Source organism: Chiloscyllium punctatum, chromosome 11, assembly GCF_047496795.1.
Source record: "Chiloscyllium punctatum isolate Juve2018m chromosome 11, sChiPun1.3, whole genome shotgun sequence".
Classification (NCBI taxonomy): domain Eukaryota; kingdom Metazoa; phylum Chordata; class Chondrichthyes; order Orectolobiformes; family Hemiscylliidae; genus Chiloscyllium; species Chiloscyllium punctatum.
In genome coordinates, this window is record NC_092749.1 from 62,365,490 (window position 1) to 62,377,950 (window position 12,461).

The following is a 12,461-nucleotide window of genomic DNA, read 5'->3' on the forward strand; positions in this document are numbered from 1 at the left end:
GCTTTTTCTTTTTATATTCCATAATTTTCCAGATGGATTTCCACTCTGATCCATTGGCCTAATAATATCTCCTGGTGAGGCCTTCCAACTGATCTTTTAAAAATATATATATTTGGTTCCATCTTCTGCTTTCATGCTTCATAACACACTCTAATTTAAATCAAATGGGTTGATATTAAGAAAGATGAGTGAGGAATTTAAGATATACAAGATGAAGGCAGCTCACAATCTTTTTGGATTTTAGATGTTCTGTCTGCTTCAAAGTATATTGCTATTCTTAAAATTTTTGCAAATATGTTTTCCGCTAGGATATTAACTTTGATGACCTAATAGTGAATTACCCTGATTCAGTCGTAACAACAAATATTGATTTCAGATCATCAGGTTGGCTGTTATGTTTGCTTTCTGACTATCATAAGTTAAATATGGAGAATCGGTTTACATTCAGTATGGCTTTTTAAGTTTTGGAGGGGCAGGTTGTGACTTTGACAATGATGTACAGGCTTCACAAGCTGTCTGTAAAAGAGCAGCTGAATGAAGGTGGATATACACTGGGATGTCAGTAATGGCCACCCTTGGGAATCATGTACAGGGAGGCAGTGAAAGGATGAATGGCATAGAGGGGAACTTGGGCAGCAGTAAATGCTTGGGCAGTGCAGGTGATCATTACCCTTCTAGCATTGAGAGAATAAGAAGATGAGGCATGGCTACAAAATACAGTTTTTAGAAGTTATCGGAGCACTCAAGAAAAGCAAAAATTTGTGATGGGTACATGACTAACAGATTTTAAGATGAGCAGTGATGAAGTGCAACACCTTTCACAGAAAGGGCAGAGCATTAGATAGCCAGTGGAAAAGAATGAGAGGCAAGCAGAATAAGGCTGTCATACATGCATCCCATCATTTACCAGAGAATGAACTATCCTGGAGCTACCTTGAGATGACCATGAACTGTTGCCACAGGCAACTGCATTTCCCCAAGCAGATAGTCATAGAGATTTGTCCTCGCACCACTTAAGACTTCTTACCTCACAACAATTCTTTCCATGTCTTGCTTGTACCTGTCAAAGTCTCTGTGACATTAAACCTCTTCATTTACTGGCTTTTTCCAAGGATCGGCAGCAAACCTTGGTGGCTGCTCACAAACCACTGCATTGTACAGGTTATTGGTGCCCTATTTATGAGAGCTGGACAGTACATTCAATTCTGGTCAGACACAGCTTTATACGAGCAGATGGCAATGGCTTTTGCTTCCACTTCTTAATTCCCTCAGTTGCGAGGGCATCATCGATTGTTTTTAGATGGTCAGGAAGGCATCCAGTGACTGGCTAATCAGATTCATCAGAAGGAGAGATGCTGTGCTTTTATGTAGTTATTGTTTCACTGGATGTAGGCATCACTGAGTCAGGCAGTTTTTACTTCGCCATCCCTAACTGAACTTGAGAAGGTGAAGCTGAGGCGTCTTCTTGAACCAATGCAGTCAATGTGGTATAGCTGCACCCACAGTACTGTTAGGCAAATTTTAGCTGGTCAGCAATCATAATAACTGTCTCTTATTGGCAGCTCCTAAGATTCCTTTATTTTCTGTCAGTCCAGGCTGCCAAAAGTATGCACTCCAATCTCCAAACTCCATAAATGGATTCTTGAGACAAAGGATATGGCGTGAAAAGATTTCTACTTGCTCCTCCATAGAAGCCAAAGACAGAGACAAGGAGGTGATACAAAGTCAATGGTTCACTAGGACAATGATTGAGCAGGCCTTCAGGCTTTACAGATACAACTCCAGTGACTACTTTGATGAAGTCATGGCTTGCAATATCATCCTGCAAGGCTCTCATTGTGGTTTTTTGCCCTGTGCATGACGTGACCCCTCATAGAAATGTGCACCTTGAAGAAGGTGACACCCAACAAGAACAACACAGCTCAGCGGAGGAAATGGATGAACAGGATGTGGGAGAAGAGGCAGAAGAGATGACAAAAATATGAAGATGTCCCAATTGTACAAAGAAATGATCAGGCAGGGTGAGAGACTTGAGGGACTCATCAGGATTCTATTTGCATCAAAGATCATTTAATTCATTTCAATTGAAGTCATCTGATCCAGAAGCAACAGCAAATTTGGGAACCCATTTTGAGCTACATGTGCGTATATTAGCACTGAGACATATTTTAGAACAAGTAAGCTACTTCTACCAATGAAGGATGCATATCTTCCTAGATGTTTCACTCTCACTGTTAAGTGGATCCTAGCCTTCCTTCACCACTTGACACCTCTTGTCCTGCCATTAATAAAAGCAGGCTCATGTGTCTGGTTTATTGGTCAGAGCATTGAGTCTTTCCTTTATTGGTCAGAGCATTGAGTATAGGAGTTGGGAGTCATGCTGCGATTGTACAAGACAATAGTTAGGCCACTTTTGCAATATTGCGTATAATTCTGGTTTCCTTCCTATCGGAAGATTGTTGTGAAACTTGAAAGCGTTCAGAAAATATTTACCAGGATGTTGCCAGGTTTAGAGGATTTGATCTATAGGGAGAGGCTGAATAGGCTGGGGCTGTTTTCCCTGGAGCGTCAGAGGCTGGGGGCTGACCTTATGGAGGTTTATAAAATCATGAGGGGCATGGAATGGATAAACAAAGTTTTTTTCCCTGGGCTGGAGGAGTTCAGAACTAGAGGGTATAGGTTTAAGGTGAGAAGGGGAAGCTTTAAAAGGGACCTAAGGGGCAACATTTTCATGCAGAGGATGGTATGTGTATGGAATGAGCTGCCAGAGGAAATGGTGAAGGCTGGTACAATTACTGCATTTAAAAGTAATCTAGATAGGTATATGAACAGGAAGGGTTTAGAGGGATATGGGCCAAGTGCTGGCAAATTAGACTAGATTAAGTTAGGATATCTGGTCGATATGGACAGGTTGGACGAAGGATCTGTTTCCGTGCTGTGCATCTCTATGAACCAATATGTACTTGTGGCATAGAATGGAAAATAGTATATGGTTATATGTAGAAAGCACTACAATGACCCAATTCTTGGCCACTTCTTTAGATGACATGCCCCTGACAAGACATAAGATGTAAGAGCAGAATTAGCTCATTCAACACATCTTTCTACTCTTGAGTGAGAATATCTGTTTGTGACATACTTATAAGGGACATCAAATACCAGAAAACCTATGTTGGAGAGGTATTTGTAGCATAACTTTAAAATTAAGTGTGGTACCCTCTGTATCGCTTGATTCTGTCAGTTGTAAACACTGCTTTGTGAACAAAAGGTTCACTTTCTGATAATGTTGTGTTGCTAGCTCCCATGTGTTACTTGTTTTGCTTGCTTAAACCTATATTCACTTGCTTCAATTTTCTTAAAAGTGAACACTTTGCTGACTGGTAACAGTGCCATTGGTAATGTGATGCCAATTGACTACAATTTCTCAGAGGTTCTGACCAGCAGTAATCAGAAGACAAAAGCATACATCATCATCCTGGAATGTGATCTATCATGTGATTTAAGAATATTCAACCCAGCCAATGCAAATAACAAAGAAGCAAGATGTCTGTCGCAGCCAGTTCATATCAAAGGAGCACTCAAAATTCATTATGGCTTGAACTGAACCTAACAACATTTTTAGAAAGTGTTTTACTTGCTGTTGGAATGTGAGCATTACTGGCTGGGCCAATATTCATTGCTGAACTCTAGTTGCCTTTGAGAAGGTGGTGGTGAGCTGCTTTCTTGAACTGCTGCAATCTATGTGCTGTAGGTAGACCCACAATACCATTAAGGAGGGAACTCCAGGCAAGTGGAGAGTTTTTCATTATGTTCCTCACCTGTGCCTTGTACATGGAGGACAAGCTTTGGGGGAGTCAGGAGGTGAGTTACTTGCTGCTATATTCCTAGCCTCTGGCCTGCTCTTGTAGCCACTGGAATGGCCTGTGGAGCTTATGGTTGGTGGGAACCCGGAGGATGTTATTAGTGTATGATATAATTAAACACTGGGCATTAATTGTGGATTCATTTGAGTCCTATAAACAGACACCAACTAAAAATGTGATTATATAATTATAATATTTAAGTATAAAATTGATTAAAGTTCGAACCTGTTTCAACTGACGTTTTGGAACGGAACACTCAGGACAAGTACTGTACAGTACTTCCGAAGTGGAAACATGGTGCTAATTTGTGCACTGCCAAGACCCACACAGTAATGCAATATTTACCAGGTATTCTGTTTTTGTAATGTTGACTGAAGAATAAATATTGTCCAGGAGGCTGGGATATTTTCTTTGAAGTAGTGCTATGTGATCTGAGAAACCAGACAGGGTTTCAGTTTAACATCTTATTCAAGAGATGACAGTGAGATCCTTCTTTAATATTGCACTGAAGTTTCAGTTTAGACTTTTGTGCTGAAATGGGGCTTGAACCTACAATTGTTTGCCTCAGTGGTAAAAGGGTTGACAACTGAACTAGGGCTAACTTGTCACGCAAACATAGTAATACATAATTTGCTTATCTGAAATTTCTTTCTCAACTCTTGTCAACTGCCCATTAGTATTTACACTAGTGCCAATGTTTTGTGTCAATATTGAATTTTGAAATACACCATTATGAGATATCATAATTATCATTATTCTATCCTGACCAGACATTTGGACCAGTTGAGATAGCAATCCACATAATGGGATGGCAATAAATTATCTCTGCTACTGCTAAGAAATGTTGAAAAAATTTAACAGGGTTCACATAAAAAATTTACACAGAGACTGACTTGTGGAGAATGAACTTTCAGAGGAAGTGGTAGATGCAGGTACAGCTACATTTAAAAGGCATTTAGATAAGCATACAAATAAGAAACACTTGGAGGGATCAGGACTAAGTGTAGGTAGGTGGGACTAGTTGAGATTGGGATTATGGTCAACATGGACTGGTTGGACCAAAGGGTCTATTTCCATGCTATGAGTCTGACTAATATTGTATCAAAGAGTGAGTGAAAATCGGAGCACTTGGCTAATTCATAATTCTGCACTCAGCGAAGGATTTGATTTGATTTATTGTCACATCTATGTAAGTACAGTGAAAAGCTTTGCGAGTAGTACAGGCAGATCATAGTAAGTAAGGACATATAGATCATAGGGTGAAAGAGACTTGGATAGAATGAGGCATACAGGATTGCGCCATATAAGACGTGCACAGGGCAAGATCAACATTTTTGAAGTTAGAGTGTCCATTCATCAGTCTAATAACAGCAGGGAAGAAACTATTCTTCAACCTGCTGGTGCGTGTGTTCAAGCTTCTGTATCTTCTGCCTGACAGTAGAGGTTGTAGGAGAGCATTACCAGGATGGGGTGGGTCTTTGATGATGTTGACAGCCTTTCCATGGCAACGGGAGGTGTAAATGGAGACCATGGCTGGGAGTTGGCTTTCGTAATGGTATGGGCTGTGCACACATCCTTCTATAGTTTCTTGTGGTCCTGGGCAGAGCAGTTGCATACCAGGCCATTATGTAGCCGGACAGTATACTTTCTGTGCTGCATTTTTAAAAGTTGATGAGGGTCCTTATGGTCATGCCGAATTTCGATGTACGAATATTAAATGTGGTTATAACACAATAGCATTGATTCTCTGATTTGCACTCTTTTTTTCCCTCATGCCTGCTCTTGAGGCTGTGAGATTGCTGAATATACTTAGCTGTGGTTATAATTATGTGCCTAGATTACGAAGGCAGAAATGTTTAACAAGCAAAGTGGATTCCATGTTTGTGTGTCCAAATTGTTAGTAAATAATAATCTTTATGAATTTAAAAATGCTTGCGATGTATTTTGAATGAAAATCCTTTGTATTTGATTATGTTCAGGAATCAGAAAAATATCCTCACCACTATATCACCCAGTACTTTGTAAAAGGGCACTGTTGTTGAAATCTAATTATATAATAAAGATTACAAGCAGTATTTTTAGATATTCCCAATGAAGGGCTTATACCCAAAACGTTGATTCTCCTGCTCCTCAGATGCTGCCTGACATATGTGCTTTGCCAGCACCATACTCTCAACTCTGATCTCCAACGTCTGCAGTCCTCACTTTCTCCTAGTATTTTTAGATAGCAATGATTTTAGTCGTGATACCCAAAGAATTAGCAGGGTTGCATCTCAGGGACTTCTTCCCCTCAATCACAAGACTCCCATCTTGGAGAACTGCTGACCATTCTGATTATTCTGACAGTCTATAGCCCAGGCTGCATCAGTTGTAGCAGTGGTGAATAGTAATCCCAGAATGCAATACCAGTTAAGTGTTGGGAAATTCACACATGGCAAGGAAGGCTAGGGCAAGATGGCTGAGGAGAAAGTTTTGGGGATTGTAAACTATTTATCGGGTGCAGAAAACTTCTGTATTTGGCAGACCAGATGGGAGTGATGTCTGAAGTACAAAAATGGCATTTGAGGGAGGTGTCTCTTCTCATCCAACATGCTGCCCTGAACTCCTCCCGTAAATGTAACTATTGAGTTTGGGGGGAGGATAAGCTTCCCTTGAGTTACCAATAATTGTTGGCTTAAGGATCTCCACTAGGGATGATTGGTTACCATAGAATCTATTTGCCAACAACACCATCTCGACCACTGTTTGCAAATGTATGGACAAGTGAGTGAGATTGCAGCGGGAAGTTTACACCAGGAATATTTAGACTTACCCTGCTAGCAAACTCACCAGCCATGAGACCGTAAAGTTTGTCCCATTTATGTATTTTTGCAATATCTCCAAGAAGTCAATACTTACATATTTGTAAATCTTCTCCCAGGAATTTTACTTGCTTGCCATCAGGAAATGCTTAAAATCTGTCTATTTTATTCCACTGTGCTATTAATTCTCCTGCCCTTGGCTCTTCTTGCATTGCTTATATCATAGATTAGTCATGATTGAAACTTGTTTTTTGATTGTGTCTAGATATGTGCAATTATACAATTATTGAAGCTTAATTAGTTTGAAGCATAAGAACATTAGAAATTGGAGTGGGAGTAGACCATATGGCCCCACAAACCTGCTGCACAATTCAATAAGATCAAGGTTGATCTGATCTTGATCCTAATTCCAATTTCCTGAACATATTGTTTTGTAAGATAATGGAAATTAATGTATTCAAAGAATTTTAAACATAAAATGATACTTTAATGCATTATAATTTTGTTATAATTTATTTTGTTTTGAACAGAAGGTTATGCTGATTCGAACAGTGAAGAATCCGACTCAGATCTCTCGGATGTGGCAGAATTAGATTCTGACATTGAACAAGAAGTCCAAATCAATTATGATCGTCAGGTTAGTAAATTCAGTGGTGTAGGGAGTGCTGCTCGGTATTGTATAACAGCTCCTTGGTTCTGACAGTGGGATTTTGTAGTGAGATATGGTCTGGTGAAAAACATAGGAGGCAGATGCTTCAGAGGCAAAGGAAACTCTGATATTATTAAAAGTAGCAAAATTGAGAATATGTATAATTCCTGACAAGTAAATGAATACTTAGAAAAAACCATGCTATGCATCAATTAAATGAGACTTGTCTGACAGCTACTAACATCTCATTTAACCCTTGCAGCCGCAACTTGGTACAACGGGTTCTGAATTACAGAGAGCTGTCAATTATTGGGTGACGGGGGGAAAACGAGAGAGAGTAAACGCGAATCCTGGGGTCCTATCCTGCTTCCCTTCCCTGGGGAGCGACCTGCACCCTTGGCCCTGAAGTCCACCCTTCCTACCCTGTCTAACTGAGCTGGGACAGAGGGTCTCAATGACCTTATACTCAACCCCAAAGTGGCTTTTGTTGGCTTGGACAGTGGTGGATTTCACTGGTGCTACCCCCAGTCGATCTCTCAACTCTCCAGTCACTTCTCGTCAATATGTGGAGGTTCATGGATAAGAAGATTCTTACTGTCCTTCTTTTCCTGAATCTGCAACTGGCTGTGGGTGATTCTGTTGACACTGCTTAGACTTCTTGCTGAACAACCCCAGAGATGAGGGTTCCCCAGTTATACTGACTGTCAGTTTCCCTTATCTCCTGCCAAATCTGATTTGATCACTGAGCTGTTGTCGCTCCTCTCGAGTCTGAATGAGCCTCCTGAGTATTAGATGAAGTGTGAATGGTTTTCCAATTAACGTGAGTGGGTTTCTGATACTTCTGAATGTCCATTATTTCTCTGAGATGGGTATAGATTAAGATGTTGCTGATAGTGTGAAGGCCTTCCCATTCAAGGCAAATAGGTTTGCATGTCGTACAATGGTGCGAAATGTTTACTATCTCTGCATCCGAGCAAAGGATTAAAAGTTGAATGGTTTCATAATTTTGTAGGCTCCAGAATGAGTTGATTGTTTGCTCTGCAGGCTGCTTTAATTGTCTTTAATTGTCTTTGTGGGGATCTTCCTTTAGCTTTTCAAGCTCAAACCCTATTCCAGACAGCTGCCCCGAGGCGGCATATTGCGTGTTTGTCTCAGTCAGAAACCTCAATGACTCTTAGTTCAAAGGTTCATGTCCTAAGTTCAGAGGGTTTTAGTCCAGGATATCTGATGGGCATTTTTGCTCCACCTTAAGTGGTGATATTGACATATTTATTACCATTTTGAATTCATTGATAGCTTAACTATTTTTATTTATGGTCAGCAAGAGGATAGGACCTGATGCCAATCAGAGGTCATTTCCCACAGTTTTGCATCACCATATCCACTCTCTTCAACTGTCTTGTCCAACGTGCCTCCACCCTTCTTCACCAGGATCAGTCAGCCTGCCCTCAGAGAGATCCTAGACCTACCTAAATGTCCATGTTCATTGTCTTTACTGGCAATGCTAGTTTGAAAAATTACCAGCTGCCATTTGGGTGCTGGAAGGAGACAAAAAAGCTGCAGATGCTGGAATCAAAATTAGGCAGGCAGGAGTTTGGAAGAACACAGGCGGCCATGAAGCAGGAGGTGGAGGTCAACGCTTCGGTTGTAACCTTTCTTCAGAACTGGAGGAGGATCCTGAAGAAGCATTACACCTGAAGTATTGACTTCTCCACCTCCTGATGCTACCAGGTCTGTGTTCTTCCAACCTACTGCCTGTCCAATTTGGGTGCTGGAAGCCTGCCTTCAGGTATGGGTTTAGACAGAGTGAATAGGAAGGCCCTGTTCCTTAGTTGAGGTGTCACAACTGGGGCATAGATTTGGAAGTACAGGTCATTCTATAACATGACAGTTGTGTTCCTCTGCAACCTCGCACAACAGAAAATCATGCTGTGGAAACCTAGTACAGAAATTCATGCCGGGACAGATCACTATACCTGTTGAATAGAAAGTTTGCATTCTCCAAACAATGTCCACAATTCATCAATCATCTTATAGCCAATTCGCATTAATGAAACATGCGTTATAGCAGAACAGTCTGTAGCTGTTTGGAGGGAGTTTGAGGAAAATATTTTTCACCCTGAGGGTGGAAACCTGGAACTCACTGTCTGGAAGGATGACAGAGGCAGAAAACACTTACAAAATACTTGGACAGGACCTTGAAGTATGGAAACCTGTATGACTATGGACCATTTGCATTAAAATGGGATTGAGCTGGCTGGCTCCTTGCCAGTTGGTTGAACCATAGTAGGCCAAAAGCTTTCCTATCATGTTGTAACTTTCAATGATTCTATTTCTATGAAATCAGCCTGATTGACAGGCTTAGCTTTTATGCATAATGGGGAACTAGTAAATGTATTATGCTTAGATTTTCAGAAGGCATTTGATATGGAAACACATCAAAGTTTATTGCAGAAAGTTGGTGTATGTTATTAAAGTTATGTTACATCATTGCTCATGGTGTAGGGAGCAACCTACTGGCATGGATAAGGGATTGGCTAGCTAAAACGAAACTGATCCGGCAAAAATGGATCACTTTCTGGTTGTTGCCTGGTAACCCACAAAGATCAGTGCTAGAGTCTCAAGTCTTCACAATTTATATGAATGATTTATTTGGATGACAGGACTGAAGTTTTACATGATAAATTTACTGATTACACAAAGTTAGGTTAGGAAAGTAAGTTGTGAAGAAAACATGAGGATACAAAAGAAAATAGATAGATTAGGTGATTTGGCAAAGATCTGACAAAATATAATGTGGGAAAATATGAAATTGTCCATTTTGGCAAGAGTAATTGTTACAACTCTGACAGGAATTCCATGTAAATCAAGCCCACCAAACCACTGGTCATATTAGAAATGTGAAAGTCTTAATCACCAAAATGATCAATTTCATTTTCTATTCTGGACCCAAAGGGACTTCCACCAGTCTTCTTCAATAAACCCAAAAATACCATGTTTATTAAAGGCAAAATACATTCTTCCAATTAGTGGCAAAACTGATTATTAACTAAGCCGCGATGCAGAATTAAACTATATTCCCTTTTATCCCTATAGGGAGAGGCTGAACAGGCTGGGGCTGTTTTCCCTGGAGCATCGGAGGCTGAGGGGTGACCTTATAGAGGTTTACAAAATTATGAGGGACGTGAATAGGGTAAATAGACAAAGTCTTTTCCCTGGGATTGGGGAGTCCAGAACTAGAGGGCATAGGTTTAGGGTGAGAGGGGAAAGATATAAAAGAGACTTAAGGGGCAACTTTTTCGCACAGAGGGTGGTACGTGTATGGAATGAGCTACCAGAGGAAGTGGTGGAGGCTGGTACAATTGCAACATTTAAGAGGCATTTTGGCTGGTTATATGAATAGGAAGGGTTTGGAGGGATATGGGCCAGGTGCTGGCAGGTGTGACTAGATTGGGTTGTGATATTTGGTTGGCATGGACGGGTTGGACCATGCTGTACATCTCTGACTTTATGACATACACATTCATATATGGACAAGACAAGGTGACATAGCTCTGCAGGTTATTATGGATGGGAAAAAATAGGCAAAATTGAATTGAATTTATTGTCATGTGTACCGAGGCACAGTGCAAAATTTTGCTTTGTGAGCAATACAGGCAGATCACAGAGTTAAGTAGCATAGATAAGTAAGTAATAGGTAACAGCGGCAAAAACAAAAACACAGGTACAGGTGAATGTGAAGACTTTGTGAGTCCATTCAGTATTCTAACAACAGTAGGGCAGAAACTGTTATGAAACCGACTTGTGTGTGTGTGTTCAGGCTTCTGTACCTTCCCCATGATGATAGAGGTTGTAGAAAAGCATTGCCAGGGTGGGATGGATCTTTGAGAATGTTGGCGGCCTTTCCTTGACAGCAGGCCTGGTAGATAGAGTCTGTCGATTGGAGGTTGGCCTTTATGATTGTCCAGGCCTAGTTCACCACACTCTGTAACTGTCTCCAATCTTGAATTGTACAGTTCCCATACCAGGTACTGATACATCCAGACAGAATGCTCTCGCTGGCACACCTATAAAAGTCAGCAAGGATATTCATCGTCATGCCAAATATCCTCAGCTACCTGAGGAAGAAGAGTTGTTGTTGGGCCTTTGTAACCAGTGCGTCCACATGAAGAGTTCAAGAAAGCTTGACACTCTCCAATTGTTCCACCTCTGTTCTGTTAATGCGTTGGGGGGAGGGTGCAGGTGGGTGGGGCATGATTAACATCCCACCAAAAGTCAATGATGAGTTCCTTGGTTTTGCTGGCATTGAGAGCTAGGTTGTTCCTAGAGCACCATTTTTCCAGGTCTTCCAACTCCTGTCTGTAGTCTGTTTCATCGCCATCTGAGATACGACCGACTATAGTGGTGTCATCAGCGAACTTGTAAATGGCATTAATTTGGTATTTGGCGACGCAGTCATGGGTATGCAGTGAGTACAGTAGGGGGCTGAGTGTGCATTCCTGGGGGGCTCCAGTGTTGAGTGTTAGTGAGGATGAAATATTGTCCCCAGTCTTCACTGAAAGTGGCCTGTGAGTCAGGAAACTGAGGATCCAGTTGCAGACAGTGGGGCTTAGTCCGAGATCACTAAGTTTAGTAATCAGTCTCGAGGGGATAATAGCGTTGAAGGCTGAACTGTAGTCAATAAGTAGGATTCTTACGTAGCAGTTCTTGGTGTCAAGATGTTCTAAGGAGGAGTGAAGGGCAAGTGATATGGCATCTGATGTGTATCTGTTGGTCCAATAGGCAAATTGGAATGTGTCAAGAGTAATGGGGAGGCTGTAGATGATTAATGCCATGACCAGCCTTTCAAAGAACCGAAGTTAGGGCCACTGGGCTTCATCATTGAGACATGCTGCATGAGCCTTCTTAGGCACAGGGATGATGTTGGCACTTTTAAAACAGGCAGGGATAGTGGCCTGCTGCAGGGAGAGGTTGAAGATGTTTGAGAAGACCTCTGCCAGTTGATCTGCATATGCTCTGAGTGCATGGCCTGGAACTCCGTCTGGTCCCATCGCTTTCCTTGGATTCACACGAAGGAAAACTGATCTGACCTCTGATGCAGTGACTGTTGGGAGAGGTTCATCAGGACTTGTTGGAATAGGTGTTACC

General features: G+C 41.3%; 1 protein-coding gene across 4 annotated transcripts in view; it reads left to right on the forward strand.

The window, feature by feature from the left end:
• Positions 1–12,461, forward strand: part of LOC140483036 (echinoderm microtubule-associated protein-like 6) — a 544,931-nt gene that overhangs the window by 211,595 nt on the left and 320,875 nt on the right. For all 4 annotated transcript variants that reach the window (XM_072580923.1, XM_072580924.1, XM_072580925.1 and 1 more), the window contains one exon: positions 7,195–7,301. In XM_072580923.1, coding sequence (XP_072437024.1) covers positions 7,195–7,301 — 107 coding nt within the window. The remainder of the gene's footprint in view (positions 1–7,194; positions 7,302–12,461) is intronic.